The 18,988-nt window shown below is 58.2% G+C and overlaps 2 protein-coding genes across 2 annotated transcripts; both read left to right on the forward strand.

Annotated features, from left to right (window-relative positions):
* Positions 1–1,699: 1,699 nt before the first annotated feature.
* On the forward strand, positions 1,700–4,819 carry LOC128978855 (keratin, type I cytoskeletal 16-like). The gene is made up of 8 exons (XM_054396884.1): positions 1,700–2,182; positions 2,893–2,975; positions 3,091–3,247; positions 3,414–3,575; positions 3,774–3,899; positions 3,994–4,220; positions 4,359–4,438; positions 4,800–4,819. The coding sequence occupies exons 1-8, from the start codon at positions 1,700–1,702 to the stop codon at positions 4,817–4,819; spliced, it is 1,338 nt and encodes a 445-aa protein (XP_054252859.1).
* A 4,074-nt stretch (positions 4,820–8,893) lies between these two features.
* Positions 8,894–11,251, forward strand: LOC128978876 (keratin, type I cytoskeletal 16-like). Its single transcript, XM_054396910.1, has 6 exons — positions 8,894–9,352; positions 9,778–9,860; positions 9,998–10,154; positions 10,271–10,432; positions 10,801–10,926; positions 11,021–11,251. The coding sequence occupies exons 1-6, from the start codon at positions 8,894–8,896 to the stop codon at positions 11,249–11,251; spliced, it is 1,218 nt and encodes a 405-aa protein (XP_054252885.1).
* Positions 11,252–18,988: the final 7,737 nt, after the last annotated feature.

Raw genomic sequence — 18,988 nt, forward strand, 5'->3', positions numbered from 1 at the left:
GCCAAGTCCCTGCAAGGAGTTCAGCTAATGAGGACATCTCAGATCTAATCTCTGCCACTGGAGGTTTTTTTCCCCTAGCTCAGCTTTTATGGCTTTGTGTAACTCCAGGAGCTGTTTGGAGAAATGGCCATTTGGTTATGGAGAGCTGGAACCTCAACCACCTCCCTTCTCAGGCTCCCGAGGCTCCTTCAAACAAATACAAGCAATGGTTCACAGAATCCCAGAATGGCTCAGGGTGGAAGGGAGAAGGGAGCTCAGAGCTCAGCTGCTCCCTGCAGCCGTGGGCAGGGACACCTCTCAGCTGGACTCAGTTGCTCAAGGCCTCATCCAGCCTGGCCTTGGACACCCCCAGGCAGGAGGCAGCCACAGCCTCCCTGGGCAGCCTGTGCCACACTCTCACCACCCTCACACTCAACAACTTCTTCCTCAGCTCAACTCTAACCCTGCCCTGCCTCAGCTCCAAACCATTCCCCCTGGGCCTGTCTCCAGACCCCCTCAGCAAAAGTCTCTCTGCAGCCTTCCTGCAGGATCCCTTCAGGCACTGGCAGGCAACTCTGAGGTCCCCCTGGAGCCTTCTCCTCTCCAGGCTGCACACCCCCAGCTCCCTCAGGCTGTGCTCACAGCAGAGCTGCTCCAGCCCTTGGCTCATCTTTGTGGCCTCCTCTGGACTCTCTCCAGCAGCTCTGTGTCCTTCTCCTGCTGGGGACACCAGAGCTGGAGCAGGATTGGAGCTGAGGTTGAGCAGAGCAGAGCCCAGGGGCAGAATCCCCTCTCCTGCCCTCTGCCCACACTGCTCTGGCTGCAGCCCAGCACACAGCTGCCTGCTGGGCTGCATGAGGGCACTGCTGGCTCCTGGGGAGCTGCTCAGCACCCAACCTCCCCAAGGCTCTTTCTACAGGGCTGCTCTCAGCCCACTCTGTACCCAAGCTGGATCTGTGCTGGTCTTGCCCTGACCCAGCTGCAGGACCTTCGACAGGAAAAGATTTTCTGTGTCTGCCCTTGCAAAACTCTGCTGCTATGGCTGGCAGCCACTTGTCCTCTCTGGGGGAGGCAGCTGCAGCCTCCCTCCAGCACTCCCAGGAGAGGCTCAATCCCAGTTACCTTCCCCAGTATGAGCAGGGACAAGAGAGGAAAGAGTCAGTGCCAGGCTCTCTCCCAGAGCAGGGCTGGGGGAGCAGGTGAGGGCAGGTTTCTGACCAGCCCAGGTGCACCTGGACCAGCTGAGTGAAAGCAGAGGGCTGGAGGCTGCAGAGCTCCCTAATCATTGTCTGTGATCACCTGGGAAGACAAAAGCTGAACCGCTGAGTTTCACCACGCAGAAGACAAGGAGGCAGCCAGCCAGGGAGGAGCCTTCATGAGCTGCTGTTACCAGTGATGTGTTGTCAGATACACAGAGCTGGGAGCTGTGACATGATCCCCACAATGCCCAACACAGCCACCCCCAGCCAATTACAGGGCCTGCCTGCAGTGAATCAACAGCAGCATACCTGAGCACAGGGGTAATGCTGTGCCTGCCTCAGACACAACTCCCTGAGCACATCACCCTTGGCAGGCTCCATGGGAAGCTGTGCTCCCTCCCACTGACACCCACCCTGCACAGCATAAAAGCCACCGGCGGGGCCAGAGCCTGCAGCTTGCTGTGTGCCTACCGCTGAGCAGGACACTTGCACCTGCGGCTTGGGCTCTGGTTGCTTCCACCATGAGCTGCAGCATCAAGAGAACATCCAGCACCTCCTACAGGAGCGGTGGAGGTGCCTGTGCTGGTGGCAGTGGCGGTGGCAGTGGCAGTGGCAGGAGCTCTTCGGTGTCCTGCCGGCGCTACGCAGCCTCCTGCTATGGGGGGGGCAGCTACGGGGGGGCAGCAGGCAGCATGGGCTACGTAGGGGGCATGAGCGCTGGCAGCATGGCAGGAGGCTTCTGTGGGGGCATGGCAGCAGGCTTTGGTGGGGGCATGGCAGCAGGCTTTGGAGCTGGAGGGGACATGCTGCTGAGTGGCAACGAGAAGGTCACCATGCAGAACCTCAACGACCGCCTGGCTGCCTACCTGGAGAAGGTGCGGCGGCTGGAGGAGGAGAACGCGCAGCTGGAGCACCACATCCGGGAGTGGTACAGGAAACAAGCCCCCACTGCTGCCAAGGACTACAGCTCCTACTACCAGGCCATCGAGCAGCTCCAGAACCAGGTAGGATAGCCCCAGCTGAGGGGGCTCCCTCCCTGCATGCTCTTCTTCTCCTTTCCAAGGGCTTCCTCCCTCCCTCGGACTCCAGCTCTGAAGGGCTGGCAGGAGGCTCCTAGGCAGCCTCAGTGGTGGCACCACTGCTGAGCTGAGCCTCCTGTCTCTAGGGTGAGCAAACCTCCCAGCACCTCACAAGAGAAAGGGACATTCCCTGGGAGCACAGCCCCAGGTCAAGCAGAGCTCCAGCAGGCCCAGGCATGGTGCATGGATCTGAAATCCCACCCTCCCCAGGTGGCTCCAAACCAGGCTCCTGTGCTTTCCAGTCCTTCCCCTGCTCCCCCCAAGCCCAGCACAAACCCCCAGCTCCTGCAGTGCTCCATCTGCCCTCCCTTCATCTCTGCACCTTACACTGGTACCAAGAAAAGGGAGCAGACAGAGGGTGAAGAAGCAGATCCCAGGCAAAGGGCTGAATCCATTCCTTGGGACACATAGAGAAGATTCTAAGTCAAGAAAGGGAAGCCCAGAGTGGGGCTTTGGGAGGATGGTCTGAGACAGACCAGGTCTCATTGGAGCTTTAGCCTCTGCCATGGCCCTGCAGCACTGCAGGAAACAATTCCAAGACCTTCAGTGAGTCCCTAGCAAAGCTTTGGGTCTTCTTTCTTCCTGTCCTGGCTTTCTGGAGCAGACAGACTCCTCTGCAACCTCCTCCTTTGCAGATCATTGCTGCCTCTGTGGACAACAACAGACTGCTCCTGGACATCGACAACAGCAAGATGACAGCTGAGGACTTCAGGATGAAGTGAGTGCCCCTGCAGGGCTGTCTCTGGCGACAAGGTAGCACTCCCCCGGGGAGTGGTGCAGAGTCTCCTGGTTGCACTGGCGCTGTGCACCATCACCACCTCCTTGCCCTGCAGGTATGAGAACGAGTTGGTCATCAGGCAGACGGTGGAGGCTGACATCAATGGCTTGAGGAACCTCCTGGATGATCTGACTCTGGTTAGATCTTCCCTGGAGTCTGAGCTGGAGTCCTTGAAGGATGAGCTGATTGCTCTCAAGAGAAACCACGAGGAGGTAGGACCCAGTGACAAAGAGCATGGCCAAAACCTGGTCCTCTGAGCCTTCAGCTTTCCAAAGTCACACATGAGTCAGTTCAGCCTTGTGGCATAGAACTGTCATGGCTTGGCCACCTGTCCCTAGCACCAGCTCTGACCTCTGCTCCCTTCTGCTCTCTCTGCAGGAAATGAGGCAGTTGCAGTCCCAGACTGGTGGTGATGTGAGTGTGGAGGTCAACGCTGCCCCTGGACAGGACCTGACCAAGATCCTGAATGATCTGAGGAATGAGTACGAGCAGATCATCGAGAAGAACCGCAGGGAGGTGGAGCAGTGGTATGAGGTCAAGGTATGAAGCAAGGGCTCCTCCAGTGGGAAGCCCCAGAGCCCTGGCACTGGGCACGCAGAGCCTGGCACTGGGCACGCAGAGCCTTTGGCTGAGCCGAGGAGGCTGCTCACCTGCACCCCTCCTGCACAGCACAGGGATGGAGGCTGCCCCCCGAGGGGACTTCCTCTCTGACGCTGTGGCTGTGCTCTGACTCTGCAGATCGAGGAGGTCAATCGCCAGGTCACCTCCAGCAGCCAGGACATCCAGAGCAGCAGCCAGCAGCTGACGGAGCTGAGACGAGAGCTGCAGAACCTGGAGATCGAGCTGCAGGCGCAGCTCAGCACGGTGCGTGGGGGCCGGGAGCCAGGGCCCTTCCCTCCTGGGGGCGGGCAGGGCCGGGAGGAGCTCTGCCCCTCACCTCCTGCTTCTCCTCTCACAGAAAAGTTCCCTGGAGAGCTCCCTGGCAGAAGCCGAGTCTCGCTACGGCTGCCTGCTGCAGCAGATGCAGGGCCAGATCAACTCGCTGGAGGAGGAGCTGGCCAGCATCCGCTGCGAGATGGAGAGCCAGAGCCAGGAGTACAAAATGCTGCTGGGCATCAAGAGCCGCCTGGAGCAGGAGATTGCCCAGTACAGGGCCCTGCTGGAGGAAGGCCAGCAGGACATCGTGTAGGTGTTGCCCTGGGGGGGCTGCAAAGCAGCCTCCTGTGTTTGCTGCCAGCACAGCCCCTGCCCACCCAGCCCTGTCTGTCACTGACTGTCCCCTGCCTGCAGCTCCCTTGTGGATTAATTCCTCTCCTTTTGCAGTGCTTCCCAAGGAGTCGGGAAATCCTCCCAGGCATTTTCTTCCTCTTACTACTCTCACTCCCAGGGTGCAGACATGGCAGGTAAGAGCACAGCTGAAGGATATGGTTATGAGGGGGTCACATCTGCCCCAGCCAATGGGATGGGTTTGTGGTGTGGGCTGGGCAAGACTCCAGCAGCCCAGGAGTGAGAGAACCTCCCTGACTGCCATGGGTTAACACACATCAGTTCTGCCCTTCCCTCTGCCTGAGTCTGAACCCCAGCAGATGAACTTTGCAGGGCAGGAAACACTCATTGGGATAAAAAACCACAGCTCTGAGCAAGTGCCTTCAGCACTACTGGGCTTGGAGCCCCCCAGCTGCTCTTGCTGCCCAGGGGGAGCAGCTCGGGGCTGCAGGGGGGCTCAGATGTCCCCCAGGGCCATGCTTTGCTCTCTCTCCACAGGACAGTCACGAGTGTGCTAGAGCCAGCGCCACGCTGCTGGCCCAGAGCCCCTGACCACAGCCAAGGACAGACTGCACCCAACCCACCTGCAGCACAGCTGGTGCCAGGGCAAGGAGCTGGGCAGAGCTTGGGCTGCTGCCTGCTCCCCCTCTGTCACTCTGCAAAGCTTCTTTAACTCAGCTTGACTTGGAGCAGTGTTGCCTAAGGGCTCCACTGCTGCTGCTAGCACAGCCTCAATAAACCTTCCCTCTGCAATGCAAACCAAAGCAGTGTCTGAGAGCTTTCCTCTGCCAGCTGGGCACCCAGCCGGGCACAGCCTGTCCTGGGCTCCAGGCTCTCCATCCTGTGGTGGGCTCCAGGTTGTCCATCCTCTGATGGTCTCATCACAGCCTGCTCTGCACTGGGGAGGTGGAGACCATGCTGAGGTAGTATCAGTGACTGAAAAGAGAATGGCTTGGAGCTGAGGCAGGGCAGGGTTAGAGTGGAGCTGAGGAAAAAGTTGTTGAGTGTGAGGGTGGTGAGAGCCTGGCACAGGCTGCCCAGGGAGGCTGTGGCTGCCTCCTGCCTGGGGGTGTCCAAGGCCAGGCTGGATGAGGCCTTGAGCAGCTGAGTCCAGCTGAGAGGTGTCCCTGGGCATGGCAGGAGGTTGGAGCAGCTGAGCTCTGAGCTCCCTTCCACCCTGAGCCATTCTGGGATTCTGTGATGTGAGTGAAAGGAGAAGAAACTCTCTGCAGCCTCTGTTCACTGTCCCTGCACTGCTCAGTGCCACTGCCCTGGCTCCCCTGAGGCTGGGGCATTTCCCTTGGCTCAGCTCCTCACAGGGATGACTCCATGCAGGCTGCTCCAGAGCCTGAGGGAGGTCCCTGACATGCAGCATTTGTCCCCTCTGTCCCCAGGGTGCTGCTGACTGCTGCTGGGAAGCTCAGCCAAGAATGCAACGAGCTCCCTCCAGAGTCCTGCCCCAAAACCATCCCCACCTTCATGATGCAAATTCCCATTTCACCACCAGGATGATGCCAGGGAGCCAGTTTTGGTTGTGTGCTCATTGGGAGGAAGGAGAGGCTCTGCTCAGCCACTGAAGGAAGCTCCTAGGCTTTAGTTTTCTGGTTAAGAAGATCAAATATGTGATGAAATTGGAGCTGAGAGGGCCACACTACCCCAGAACAGCTACTCTGGAGGTGCTCTGCTTCCTGAAGGTGCCAGTGAAGCCTCTTCTCAGTTCCTGTGGGCATCAGATGCACAAACCCAGGCAGGTTTCAGTCAGCTGCAGGTCCTGGTCCTTCCCCTCTCCACCTGGCAGTATTTGCTATGCCATTTAAGCCTGAGGGTTTGTGTCAGGGGAAGGAAATTGAAGCTTTTCTCACCATAGTCACCTCACAGGAGGCTTCTCTAAGTCACTGCAGGTCTGCAGCAGGTACCACAGAGGGGAAATTTCCTACTCCTCTGGAAAACTACATTTCCAAACTGATTCTGCAGGCCAGCAGCAGGGATTTGCATGAGCAGAAGCCTTCCTGCTTCCAGCCTGGCCTTAAAAACCTCCAAGATGAGGTTTCCACTACCATTCTGGGCAACCCATTCCAGTGTCTCACCACCCTTATGGTGAAGAACTTCCTAACATCTTATCTAGATCTGCCTTTCTCCAGCCTGGATCCATTCCCCCTCCTCCTATCACTCCCTAACACTCTAAAAAGTCCCTTCCCAGCTCTCTTGTAGCCCCCTTCAGGTACTGGAAGGCCACAAGAAGGTCTCCTTGGAGCCTTCTCTTCTCCAGACTGCACAAGCCCAACTCTCCACAGACAGCCTTGGGCAGGCTGGGAGCTGGACCTCAGTTAGTGACCATCCCAGGTGCCAGCAGCACAGAGAGCAGCACAGAGCTGCTGCTCAGGGAGAGCTTCACTCCTCCTGGCAATGGCTCTGAGCTGCTCCAGCAGCAGCAGGACAAGTGGACACCAGCTCAGCACTGAAGCTGCTGGCCCTGAGCAGGACTCCCTGCAGGTCTACAGGAGCAAGGAACAAGGGAACAGCCCACGGGGGCACATCAGGGAGAGGTGAGAGCAGGAGGTGAGGCTGTGGGGATCCTTCACCTCTGGACACACTGAAGACTCCTCCAGCCCAGGTGGGTGCTGCAGGGCCATGGGTGAGGGCTGGCGAATGCTCTGATGGAGCTGCTGCTGACACCCATGGGAGCAGCTCCCTTCTCACCCAGACCACAGCTGACTCAGCCGCTGTAAAACAATTAATTACCACTAATTGTTTCTGAGGTTGTCCACTCCCTGGAGGTGAATCCAGCAGTGGCACCACAGCTGCAGAGCAAAGCCCTGCCTGCTGTTGGTTCCTCTGCCAGCCTGCAGCATCTGTTTGTGGCTCTGCAGCCAACTCCACCACTCAGCAAACAGCACTTGTAAAGGCTTCACAGTGCTGCTGCTTCAAACAAACCTCTGGACTCACAGAGCTTCATGGGCTGTGGTATAGGCAAAAGGTCTTCCAGGGAAAGATGTGAATTCAAAGCTCTGATGGTCTCCTTGAATGGCTGAGGAGCCTCCACAACAGAAAAAAGTCCAACCTCTGTCATCTCAAAGACTCTGACTGTTAATGGCATCCAGAGAGACCTGGGTCTTGTGGCTTGGGAATCACAGAATGGCTCAGGGTGGAAGGGAGCTCAGAGTTCATCTGCTCCAACCTCCCCTCCATGCCCAAGGACACCTCTCAGCTAGACTCAGCTGCTCAAGGCCTCAGGAGGCAGCCACAGACTCTCACCACCCTCACACTCAACAACTTCTTCCTCAGCTCAACTCTAACCCTGCTCTGCCTCAGCTCCAAACCATTCCCCCTGGGCCTGTCTCCAGACCCCCTCAGCAAAAGTCTCTCTGCAGCCTTCCTGCAGGATCCCTTCAGGCACTGCCAGGCAGCTCTGAGGTCCCCCTGGAGCCTTCTCCTCCCCAGGCTGCTCACCCCCAGCTCCCTCAGGCTGTGCTCACAGCAGAGCTGCTCCAGCCCTTGGCTCATCTCTGTGGCCTCCTCTGGCCTCACCCTAGGAGCTCTGTGTCCTCCTTCTGGGCACACCAGAGCTGGAGGCAGGACTGAAGCAGGGGGGGTCTCAGCAGAGTGGAGCAAAGGGGCAGAATTCCATTCCCATAGCCAGGCTGAGCTGATGTGAAGCTCTGATCTTGGTAATTATGATTGTTCTTTAATTGGTAGCTATCTAATTACCTGCAGGCCAGGACCAGTTGCTTTGCCTCTGTTGCTGGGCTTGAGTCATGACCATTAAAGCTGAACCATTCCCTTCTCACAGGGTGTGAGCCCTTACTCACATCTCCCTCCCTGGGTTGCTGCAGTGCCCCTTTGCCCTCCCTGCTGAGCTGCTGACTGCTGGTTGCTGCTGATGCCAGAGGTGTTGATTTTCCATCTCCCTCTCAGCACCCTTGCATCACAGCCTCTGACCCAACACCTCCAACCCTTCCGAGCACTGTCACTCCATGACATCAGCAGCAGCCTGGTCTCTGCCTCTCTGGCCTCTCTGTGCTTTGAAGCTGATCTGCCCAGGCTGCCCCCTGGGGTTGCTTAAGGCCAGGCCGGATAAGGCCTTGAGCAGCTGAGTCCAGCTGAGAGGTGTCCTGGGCACGGCAGGAGGTTGCAGCAGATGAGCTCTGAGCCATTCCAGGGTTCTGTGTGGTAAGAGGCATCAAGCAAGGGACTGCTTTCACCACCTCTCTTCAGGCCATAGAGTGATCCAGAGAACAAAGCCCAGCAATTAAACTGAGTCTCACTCCCTAAGTAGCCAGCAGGAGACTATCTCAAAGGCAATCTAACAGCCACCCACCTGAGATGATGGTGCAGGCTTGGGGTGAATCAGCAGCAGACACAATCCCCACGGGGAGGGCAGTCCCAGGCCCCAGCAGAAATTCCCCTTGGCACAGCATGGCTGGCAGCAGCAGCAGGGCTGGCAGGCTCCATGGGAAGCTGTGCTCCCTCCCACTGACACCCACCCTGCACAGCATAAAAGCCACCGGCGGGGCCAGAGCCTGCAGCTTGCTGTGTGCCTACCGCTGAGCAGGACACTTGCACCTGCGGCTTGGGCTCTGGTTGCTTCCACCATGAGCTGCAGCATCAAGAGAACATCCAGCACCTCCTACAGGAGCGGTGGAGGTGCCTGTGCTGGTGGCAGTGGCGGTGGCAGTGGCAGTGGCAGGAGCTCTTCGGTGTCCTGCCGGCGCTACGCAGCCTCCTGCTATGGGGGGGGCAGCTACGGGGGGGCAGCAGGCAGCATGGGCTACGTAGGGGGCATGAGCGCTGGCAGCATGGCAGGAGGCTTCTGTGGGGGCATGGCAGCAGGCTTTGGAGCTGGAGGGGACATGCTGCTGAGTGGCAACGAGAAGGTCACCATGCAGAACCTCAACGACCGCCTGGCTGCCTACCTGGAGAAGGTGCGGCGGCTGGAGGAGGAGAACGCGCAGCTGGAGCACCACATCCGGGAGTGGTACAGGAAACAAGCCCCCACTGCTGCCAAGGACTACAGCTCCTACTACCAGGCCATCGAGCAGCTCCAGAACCAGGTAGGACAGCCCCAGCCCCAGCCCTGCATTGCTCTTCTCCTTTCCAGCCCCCCCCTTGTCCCTGCACCCTCCTGCCCACAGCAGAGGAAGGACCAAGCCCTTCCCTGGCCATCAGCCTCTTTTACAATGAGCTGGGGACAAAGACCTCCTTACAGACCCAGCCTGCAGAAGCCCAGCTCTGGTGACCTCCCACCAGAAATGTCCTTGTCCTCCTTCCCCCACCAATGTTCCTTCCATCAGAACTCTGGGAGAAGTCAAAGTCTTGCCCCCCCCACAGACACACCAGCTCCAGAACGTTCTGTGTCCCCTGCATTGCTGCAGGAAACAACCCCAAGCCTCGTAACAAGGCCCTGCTAAAGCTTTGGGTCTGCTTGCCCTGGATGTCTGGCACCCCAAGAGCCTCCTCTCAACCTCCCCTTTTGCAGATCATTGCTGCCACCGTGGACAACAACAAAATGATCCTGGAGATCGACAACAGCCGGATGACAGCCGATGACTTCCGCATGAAGTGAGTCCCCTGGGGGCCCTGCTCCTGCCTTGGCCTCAGCTCTGTGGGAGCCCTGAGCACAGATGAGGACTCCAGCCCCAGGTGGTGTGGCCAAGGCCAGGCACTGACCATGCAGTGGCTCTCTGTGCTCTCTGCAGGTATGAGAACGAGTTGGTCATCTCCCAGACCGTGGAGGCTGACATCAATGGCCTGAGGAACGTCCTGGCTGACCTCACTCGCACTCGCTCTGTGCTGGAATCCGAGCTGGAGACCCTGAAGGATGAGCTGATGGTCCTCAAGAGGAACCATGAGGAAGTGAGGTCTAGCCCCAAAGGGGCACATCAAGTCCATCCAGCCTTATGTGGTGCCCTTGTCCCTTGATACTGCCCAGCCCCAGCACCGATCTCTGCTGCCTTCTGCTCTCTCTGCAGGAAATGAGGCAGTTGCAGTCCCAGACTGGTGGTGATGTGAGCGTGGAGGTCAACGCTGCCCCTGGACAGGACCTGACCAAGATCCTGAATGATCTGAGGCAGGAGTATGAGCAGATCATCGAGAAGAACCGCAGGGAGGTGGAGCAGTGGTATGAGGTCAAGGTATGGCATGGGGATGGCAAGGGAAAAGCTACTGGTGGGGAACAGGCTGGGTCTGATGTGTCAAAGGGGGTGGGAGGTCAGGATCCATGAATCCTGAGCAATCCAAGGCTGTCCTCAATGAGGATGGGCTGTCAGGGAGAGGCTCCAAAGCCTTCTTAGCTCTCAGGCTGCAAACTGCCCCTGAGGGTACCCTGAGAGGTACTCCTCACCCTGGCACTGGGCACACAGAGCCTGGCACTGGGCACGCAGAGCCTTTGGCTGAGCCGAGGAGGCTGCTCACCTGCACCCCTCCTGCACAGCACAGGGATGGAGGCTGCCCCCCGAGGGGACTTCCTCTCTGACGCTGTGGCTGTGCTCTGACTCTGCAGATCGAGGAGGTCAATCGCCAGGTCACCTCCAGCAGCCAGGACATCCAGAGCAGCAGCCAGCAGCTGACGGAGCTGAGACGAGAGCTGCAGAACCTGGAGATCGAGCTGCAGGCGCAGCTCAGCATGGTGCGTGGGGGCCGGGAGCCAGGGCCCTTCCCTCCTGGGGGCGGGCAGGGCCGGGAGGAGCTCTGCCCCTCACCTCCTGCTTCTCCTCTCACAGAAAAGTTCCCTGGAGAGCTCCCTGGCAGAAGCCGAGTCTCGCTACGGCTGCCTGCTGCAGCAGATGCAGGGCCAGATCAACTCGCTGGAGGAGGAGCTGGCCAGCATCCGCTGCGAGATGGAGAGCCAGAGCCAGGAGTACAAAATGCTGCTGGGCATCAAGAGCCGCCTGGAGCAGGAGATTGCCCAGTACAGGGCCCTGCTGCAGGAGGGCCAGCAGGACATCGTGTAGGTGTTGGGGCAGCTCTGCCACTGCTCCTCTCCACTGCCACTCGCTGAGCACAGGGCAGGGTTTGGGTTTTTTGCCAGTCTGTAAGCACAGGAGATTGCTTCACAGCATCTGCACTGGGATGTGGAGATCCCAACCTGGGAGTGCACAGCGCAGAGCAGGCTGCAGGGAATCAGCCCCTCCTGGGCTGGCTGGGCAGACAGAATCCCATGGGAGGAACTGCTGTGGAAAACTGAGCTGTGGCTCCCTGCTTTGTGTCTGCAGCTGAGTGAGCAGAGCTGGGCTGGGCCAGCACAGGAATCAGCTCTGCAGGTTCCTCTTGGTTCTGCTTCTAGGACTTGCTAGGAGAAAGCAGCTGAAGGAATGAGCTGAAAAGATGCTTGGGGGGAGCAGTGAGAGCTGAGCTGCTCTGTGCACCTCTCCTGTGTCTCTCTGAAGGTTTGCTCATTCCCTCCACTAAAACTCCTGTCCCTGCACAGGTCATCCCAAGGAGGGGGAACATCCCACTCCTATTCCTCCTCTTCCTACTGTCATGGGCAGTCCAGTGACAAGTCAGGTAAGAAACCCTGCCCAGAGAATCCTCATTTACCCTGCCCCATGTTCCATCTCTTCTGCTGATGCTGCCCCTCCTGTGACAGCTTCCACACCTGCAGCAGCAGCAGGGCTGGAGCCACCACAGCTCTCCTCAGGCTCAGTGCCAGCAGCAGGCTGAGCTCCCCTCCCACACTGTGCCAGCACAGATGGACACCCCCTGAACTGCCACTGCTGCAGAGCCTCCTGCCCCCCACCCCCCCTACTGACAGCTCCTCTCTGCCCCCACAGGACAATCCAAAGTGTGCTAAGTTGCCACCAGCCTGCTGGACTCCCCTGACCTGCCTCCTGCCACCCAAGCAGCCTGGTCCTCGGTGTGCTCACACAGAGCCCCCTCTGTGTGCCTCACAGCCTGCTCTGCAGAACCTCAGGAGCTCGGGATGAGATTCCCAGCACCTCCAGCTGCTTTCTCCTTCCTGTGCTGCTCTGCAGTCTCACTGCATCCTCACCCCCTGCCTGCAGTGCAGCTGCTGGGCACTTTCTGCTGCTAACACAAGGCCTGAATAAAGTTCACTTCCCTGCGATGCAAAGCAAACCTTCCCCAGCATCTCCTGGTGCCTTCATGCCGTGGTGAGCTGGGCTGGGGCCAGGAGCTCTCTTCCCAGGAAAACCAAGGTCGGGTGGATTGTGTGATACAGCCCCAAATGAGATCATCCTCACTCAGACAGGTGGTGGCTGGGTAGGAGCGGCAGGAGGAGACTTACATCCGAGTGGAGAGTGACACCTGGAGGGAAGCAGAGAGGAAGGGTGCAGGGAGCTGCTGCTCTGCCAGCTCAGCAGCTGAGCTAATTGGGGTTCACCAACCCCATACTTCCAGGAGAACTTTGGCAAACCAAAAGCACTTCCCTTGGGGTCACTGAAGGTGACAGCAATCCCACCCCAGCAGCCTCCTCTCCCAGGCTCCAGGAGGGCTCTGCCTGCCCTGCTCTGCTCAGGGCAGGCTCAGGAGATGAGTGCTGGGTGTGCTAAGGATCCTCCCTGCAGCACCCAGCTCAGCTGCTGGGGTTCTTCCTCCTGACACTGGGAGCCCAGCCTCGGGGCTGCTGGTTCACAGCAGAGATGAGTTCCCATTCCACAGGCAGCATTTCCAGCACCACCACCCTGCCAAGCTCTGGGTCGACAGGGGCAGGAAGGTGGCAGGGTGCAGGCAAGGTTCACTCTTCCCAGAACTGCTGCAGTTCCTCTTCCACACTGCCAGGGTCTGGTGGGGAGGATGTTGAGGTGCAGGCAAGGGAGAACTGCTCCAGTTCCATACTGCCAGGATCTGGTGGGAAGGATGTTGAGGTGCAGGCAAGGGAGAACTGCTCCAGTTCCACACTGCCAGGATCTGGGCTGGAAAGAGGAACTAAAGCAGGTGAAACACCTCAGTGACTTCAAACATGGGACCTGGGTTTCAGTGGCTTGCAGTGGGCTGAGCAAGCTGAGCAGGGTCTGCCACATCTCAGGTGACTCAGCTGTGACACGGGTGGGTCTCTGACACCCCATCAAACACTAACAATTTGTGCTCTGTCAATAGCTTTGCACTTGCACCTTGGTTGGCAAGCAGGTTCAGGTCAGGTCCCTGTGGCCACCCAGGGTTATTTGGAAAGGCCTCCAAGGTCCCCACACCACAGCCCAGAGCAGAGCTCCCAGCACAGAACACAGGCAGGAGTCAGAGCATTCCCTAGAGGACTAGGGACTCCTCTCTGCTGAGTCACCCCAGGGCTCTCCCCTGCCTCCTGCCCTGCCTCAGCCTCCCTCATCCCTCCCACACCAACCAGTGCCCACAGAAACCCCAAAGCTGCCAGCCTCAGCCCCAGCCACCCGCCACAGGCCTGGGCATGAGACCCCACAGCTTAGGTGGGACGAAGGCTTCTGGCCCCAGAAAGGAGCCCAGGGGGTCCTGGGCTGGCTGTGGGGATCACTGCTGAGTCGTCTTCCCCTCTGCTGTCTCTCAGGAGGGAGGAATCCCCTGAGTGGGGTCTGCTGCCCTCAGCCTCTGCTGAGCATCTCATGGGTACACTGGGGGTGCACCCAGGGCTGAGCTGAGCTGAGCTGAGCTGAGCCAAGCACACAGCCTCTGGCCTCCCTGGCTCTGCATCAAAGGCTACCAAAAGGAGCTGAGATGAGCTGCAGTGCTGAGGGCAGCAGACACACAAAGGGGATTGTGAGGATGAAATCCAAGCCCCAGGGCTGGGGAGCAGGCAGGGCAGGAAGAAGCTGAAACGCTGAGGAGCTGAGGTTCTGCAGGGGGGTGACACTGTGGCAGCAGAGGGGGAACAAACCCAACCAACAGACAGGGAAAGAGTCAGGAATGGACTCACTGCAGAGGGCAGGTAAGAGAAGGAGGAATTGCCTGCTCCACATTATTCTGCTGGAAGGTTTTGAGGTCATTCCATATGGAATCAGCAAACTCAGAGCAAGTCACAACCTCCTGGATGGTTCCTGCAGGTGTTTCTCTCGTGCTGAAGTTGTTTTGTTTCTGCTTTCAACTCCCTCAGCAGCAGGAGTGGAGCCTGGAACTACCCCAGGAGGAGAAGGAGCCTCCTGAGGAGGAGGCTGAGCCCTGGTGCTCTGCTGAGAGCAGAGCCCTGCAGGGGGGACTGTGGAGGTGCAGACGGTGCCTGCTGCTGAGCAGCAGCCTCTGGGTGTGTTTGAGTTCCTCAGCTCTGGAAAGGAATCATCTCCACCTGCACAAGGGAACCTGGCCAGGAGCTTAGGAGAAGAGCAGAGCAAAGGGGCAGAATCCATTCCCATGGCCAGGCTGAGCTGCTGTGAAGCTCTGAGCCCTGAAGTATCTCACAGCACAGCAGACACTGAGGCCAGACTCAGCCACCCAGCACCTGAGGAGCTCTTCCCTGCCCTGGCACTGCCTGCAGAGCTGCCTGTGCAGGCTGCAGTTCCTGCTCCTTAACCCACTCATTACCAGCCCACACTGGGCTGGCATGGCTAAGGCTGGCTGCAGGCAACACCTTTCCACTGGCATCCACTGCTGGGCCTGGCACTGAGTGTGGCTGTGGACCAGAGGCACCTCCAGCCTCGTTAATCAATCAGTTAATTAATCCTGGTCGAGTTCTTTCCCACAACTCAACCTCAGACTGTGCAAAATGATGATGAGCACAGGAGCTCCTCTGAAAGCAATCCACTCTGTTTCTCCCAAGCCTGGGATTTTGGAGCAGGAATTTTCCAGGTGGCCTGTGGGGAAATGCCCCCTGAGGAGCTCTGTGCCTCCTCCTACAACATGAATCACAGCCAGGGCTGGGCCCTGGCAGCCTGGCACTGGCTGGGGCTGTTTGGGGTTGGTGGTGGCCTTGCCAGGGCTGCTGCCTGCAGAAACCTGACTTGAGGAGGTGGCCTCTTGCCAGCTGGACACTTGACTCCAGAATCCTTCCCAGCCCCAGCACAGCTTGCTGAGCTTTGCCAGGCAGGAACCAGGGCAGAGGAAGTGTAAAAATACACCCAGAGCCTTGGCTGCCAGCCCCAGGGCTGGGTCCCTGCTGAGCTTCTCTTCTCACCATTTTTACCTAAGGAAATTCTCTTTTCTTTTCCCACCTCAGGTACTGCATGGCCAGCAGGGTCCTGGGCTGCCAGCCCTGGGCTGCTAGCGAGCTCAGGACTTTAGAGCTACTTCAGTTTCTAGGGAAACAGAGACAATGCTGAGGCATTGCCCAAGGCAGAGCCAGCTGCCTGTGCCAAGTGTTTGCCCTGCTCCCACTTATGGAGTGTTTGAGCTGCTCATGGTTCCTTCACACCTACATATCCCACATCATGGAAGTGACAAACACTGAGAAATTCAATCAGAAGTCCCCAGATCAGGGAGCTGAAGAGGGATCCATCAAATCATTGTCTGATCACTCCCTTCCTGCCTCTGGGAAGAGGGCAGATTGAGACTGGAGATGGTGAAGAAATTCCTGACAGTGAGGGTGGGGGAGACCCTGGCACAAGCTGCCCAGGGAGGCTGTGGCTGCCTCCTCCCTGGAGGTGTTCAGGGCCAGGTTGGATGAGGCCTTGAGCAACCTGGGCTGGTGGGAGGTGCCCATGCCCCTGGCAGGGGGTTGGAGCTGGCTGATCTCTGAGGTCCCTTCCAACCCAACCCATTCCTCTCCCCATTCCTGACCCCTCACCTGGCTTTCTCTCTCATCCCTCCCAGTACAGAAATCACGAACCCCTCCTGCACTCCTCCTCACCAGATCTCATTCCCCCAGCTTTGCAGAAGTGAGAACTTTGAGGAAGTTTGGAGAGTTCTTATCTCTGCTCTTTTCTCCCCTCTCCTAACACTGCTGGCAGCATGTGCTGGGACCTGCCCCTGGCAGCATGGAAACATTCTTGTCTCTGCCTCTGCTGGCACCTCCAGCCACTGTGTGGCAATGAGAAATCTGGGAGGATTCAAAAGAAATGATTTATAGTGGGACAGAAAAGAGGGAAGCCAAAAGCTGCCACTCAAGGCAGCCCTTTCAGGCCCAGCTACAGATCCATTCTTGTTAGCTCTGCTTCTTCCCACAAGGAAGTTCAGAGAGAAAAAAAAACAAAATAAAAACCAACCAGAGGCAATTTTGTGTTTGAATTAAAGAGATCCCAATGCCTGTGACCTTCCCCAGGAGAGAGAACCACCCCAGGCTGTGGTTTATAGAGGGCAGGGGCCATGCAGAGTGGGGTGGCTGAAGTTCTCCTGAGCAGAAGAGATGAAGGCTGAAAATGTGCCTGCAGAAGAGTCCAGAAGCACATCCCTGGTGGAAGCAGAGGTAGGCAGGAAGAATGATCCCCCCTGGAACATTGAGAGTAGGAGAAGGAACAATTAGAACAACAACCAGAGAACACCCAGGGAGCTGCAGGCACCACCAATGGAGCCTAAACCCTCCACAGAGTCCAATCCATTGGAACTGCCTGGGAGGAGGCTTAGCAGGATGTAAGGAATGCCAAGAGGGCACCAGGGGCATGGAAGTAGGTTGCATGATAATCAATAAACCCCTGGGAGCAGCAGGAAGGGGGCTGGAAAGCAGCAGGAATGGGGATGGGAAGCAGCTGGAATGGGGTTGGAAAGCAGCAGGAGTGGGGTTGGAAAGCAGCAGGGATGGGGATGGGAAGCAGCAGGGATGGGGTTGGAAAGCAGCAGGAGTGGGGTTGGAAAGCAGCAGGGACAGGGTTGGAAAGAGGCAGGGATAGGGATGGGAAGAGGCAGGGATGGGGATGGGAAGTGGCAGGGATGGGGTTGGATACCAGAAGCCTGTGACACACTTGGTGGTGTAACCAAGATCAAACTCTTGCTCCACCTGAGAGAACCTCCAAAGCTTTTCCTCTCCTGCCACTCTCAGCTGCCCTGAGGAGCAGGATTTCCTTCTTGGGGAGGTTTCACCCCCTGTGTTGAAGCCACCCCTGCTGCAAGCTGATGTATGAGGGTGGCTGCCCCCAGGTTTCATGAGCTGGGCCACACACTCCTGTGTAGCACCATTGATGTGCATCTCATCCTGCAACCCCCCAGACCTGCTCTGAGTGCTGCTGGAGCACCCAGGGGAAGGAGGTTGCCCTCTCCTTGCAGCAGGAGACAACCCAGGAGGCTGCTCTCCTGTAAGCCTCCTGCACCTCTGTCCAGTGGATTTGTGCTCCTCATGCTCTAGCTCTGGGCTTCACCACCCACTCCCCACTGCCCTGCAGCTCTCCCCTGCTCTGCAGGCAGGCTGCCATCCTGACACTCTTCTTCCACCTGCTCACAGGGACCTGCTGGGCAGGTTTTTCTTCCCCAGGTCCACAGCAGGACATTCAGGTCCACAGCAGGAAGCTTTAGTGTCTCTGTGGCAGCCAGAAGTGTTCTCTGGAGCTCTTGTGCAGGCTGGGCAGTGGTGCTGGGCAGTGGTGCTGGGCATTGGTGCTGGGCAGTTTTTCACTGGGCACTGCAGAGCCCTCTGAGTGCTGCAGGCTCCACAGGGAGCAAAGAGCTGAGCTGAGCTATGCCCAGGCTGCAGCACTGGACCAGGGCAAGGCTGGGCCATGCTTTGTCCACCTCAGGTGAGGTGTCCTGGCCCTGAGTCACTGCAGAATTCCTCTGGCACAGCCTCACCACCAGATGCAGACCAATGGGGCTGGTGGTGCAGGTGCCTTGGCCACCTTCCAGCCTCTCTGTTTGCTCTCCTCCCCTCCCTGCCCTTGCCCTGCTGTTTGCCATTTCCTCTGCACAAACCAGCCCAGCACTGCCCAGGCCTCAGCAGCTCCTGAGGCACTTTTCATGACTGTAGAGAGCTCAGAGCCCCCCACATGCCTCTTAGGCTTAGCTCTTTAGCTCCTTACTTTGGGACAAAACGGATTTCTCCCTGCACCACCACACAGGCACCTCTGCTCCAAAGGTTCTGCCCTCCTTGGAGCTGGAGGAATTTCTGCCCAGCCCTGGCTGCTCCCTGGAATCTGCCAACACTGCTGGGCCAGCTCCCTCCTTCCAGCTTTAGAGCAGTCACAGGGTTTTGGAGGGAGAGAAGGGTGGGAAGGGAGAGAAAGGAGGAGGAGGTGTGAGGGATGCTCCTGCCAGGGATGCTCCTGAGGAGCTGGCAGCAACGAAGCAGCTCTGCTTTGGACAGTCCCTCCTGGGCCATGCAGGGCTGGAACATTCCAGAAATAACCTTTGCAGGAACCAAACAGAGCAGAAGGCTGAGGAGTTGTGTCCCCTCTGCTCACTCCTCTCTTCCAGGACTCAAAGTCTCACCAGGGACTTGTTCCTGTTGGTGCTCACTCTCCAGGTCTGTGCCTGCTCTTCCTTGGACAGGACTCTTGGTTGTGCAGAACAGGAGACTGCTCCAGCCCAGGCATGTCCTCTGCCAGACCTCTCCTCTGCTGCCAGCCCAGAAGGAACTGAGAGCAAAAAAGGAAACAGTGAAATTCCCTTCAGGAAGAAGACTTCTCAAGGGAAGGAAGGAAACAGGTGGGAAGCTGTTCCGCCAAGGGCTGCACATCCTGGGCTCCTTCCAAGCTCTGTTCCCAGCCCCTTCCTGGGTGACATGGACAAAGCCACTGCATGACCCCGGTGGCTGCAGCAGGGCTGGGCACTCGCAGCCTTTTGTCCCCAGCCAGCTGAAGCCCAGCTGGGCTCCGGACGCTCCCCTCTGCGGGGTGAGGCCACCTCTGGATCCCAGCCTCCGCTTCCAGGGGGAGGGAATGGGCTGCTGTGGATGCAGGGATGCGGGG

Source organism: Indicator indicator, chromosome 39, assembly GCF_027791375.1.
Source record: "Indicator indicator isolate 239-I01 chromosome 39, UM_Iind_1.1, whole genome shotgun sequence".
NCBI classification, from domain to species: Eukaryota; Metazoa; Chordata; class Aves; order Piciformes; family Indicatoridae; genus Indicator; species Indicator indicator.

What these genes read in the sequence shown, in the direction of transcription:
- LOC128978876 (XM_054396910.1), top strand. Translation starts at nt 8,894, where the DNA reads ATGAGCTGCAGCATCAAGAGAACATCCAGCACCTCCTACAGGAGCGGT. An exon ending in TCAAGAGGAACCATGAGGAA is followed by an intron (nt 10,155 to 10,270) that starts GTGAGGTCTAGC and finishes CTCTCTCTGCAG; the next exon opens with GAAATGAGGCAGTTGCAGTC. An exon ending in TGCAGGCGCAGCTCAGCATG is followed by an intron (nt 10,927 to 11,020) that starts GTGCGTGGGGGC and finishes CTCCTCTCACAG; the next exon opens with AAAAGTTCCCTGGAGAGCTC.
- LOC128978855 (XM_054396884.1), top strand. Translation starts at nt 1,700, where the DNA reads ATGAGCTGCAGCATCAAGAGAACATCCAGCACCTCCTACAGGAGCGGT. An exon ending in TCGAGCAGCTCCAGAACCAG is followed by an intron (nt 2,183 to 2,892) that starts GTAGGATAGCCC and finishes CCTCCTTTGCAG; the next exon opens with ATCATTGCTGCCTCTGTGGA. An exon ending in AGCAGTGGTATGAGGTCAAG is followed by an intron (nt 3,576 to 3,773) that starts GTATGAAGCAAG and finishes CTGACTCTGCAG; the next exon opens with ATCGAGGAGGTCAATCGCCA.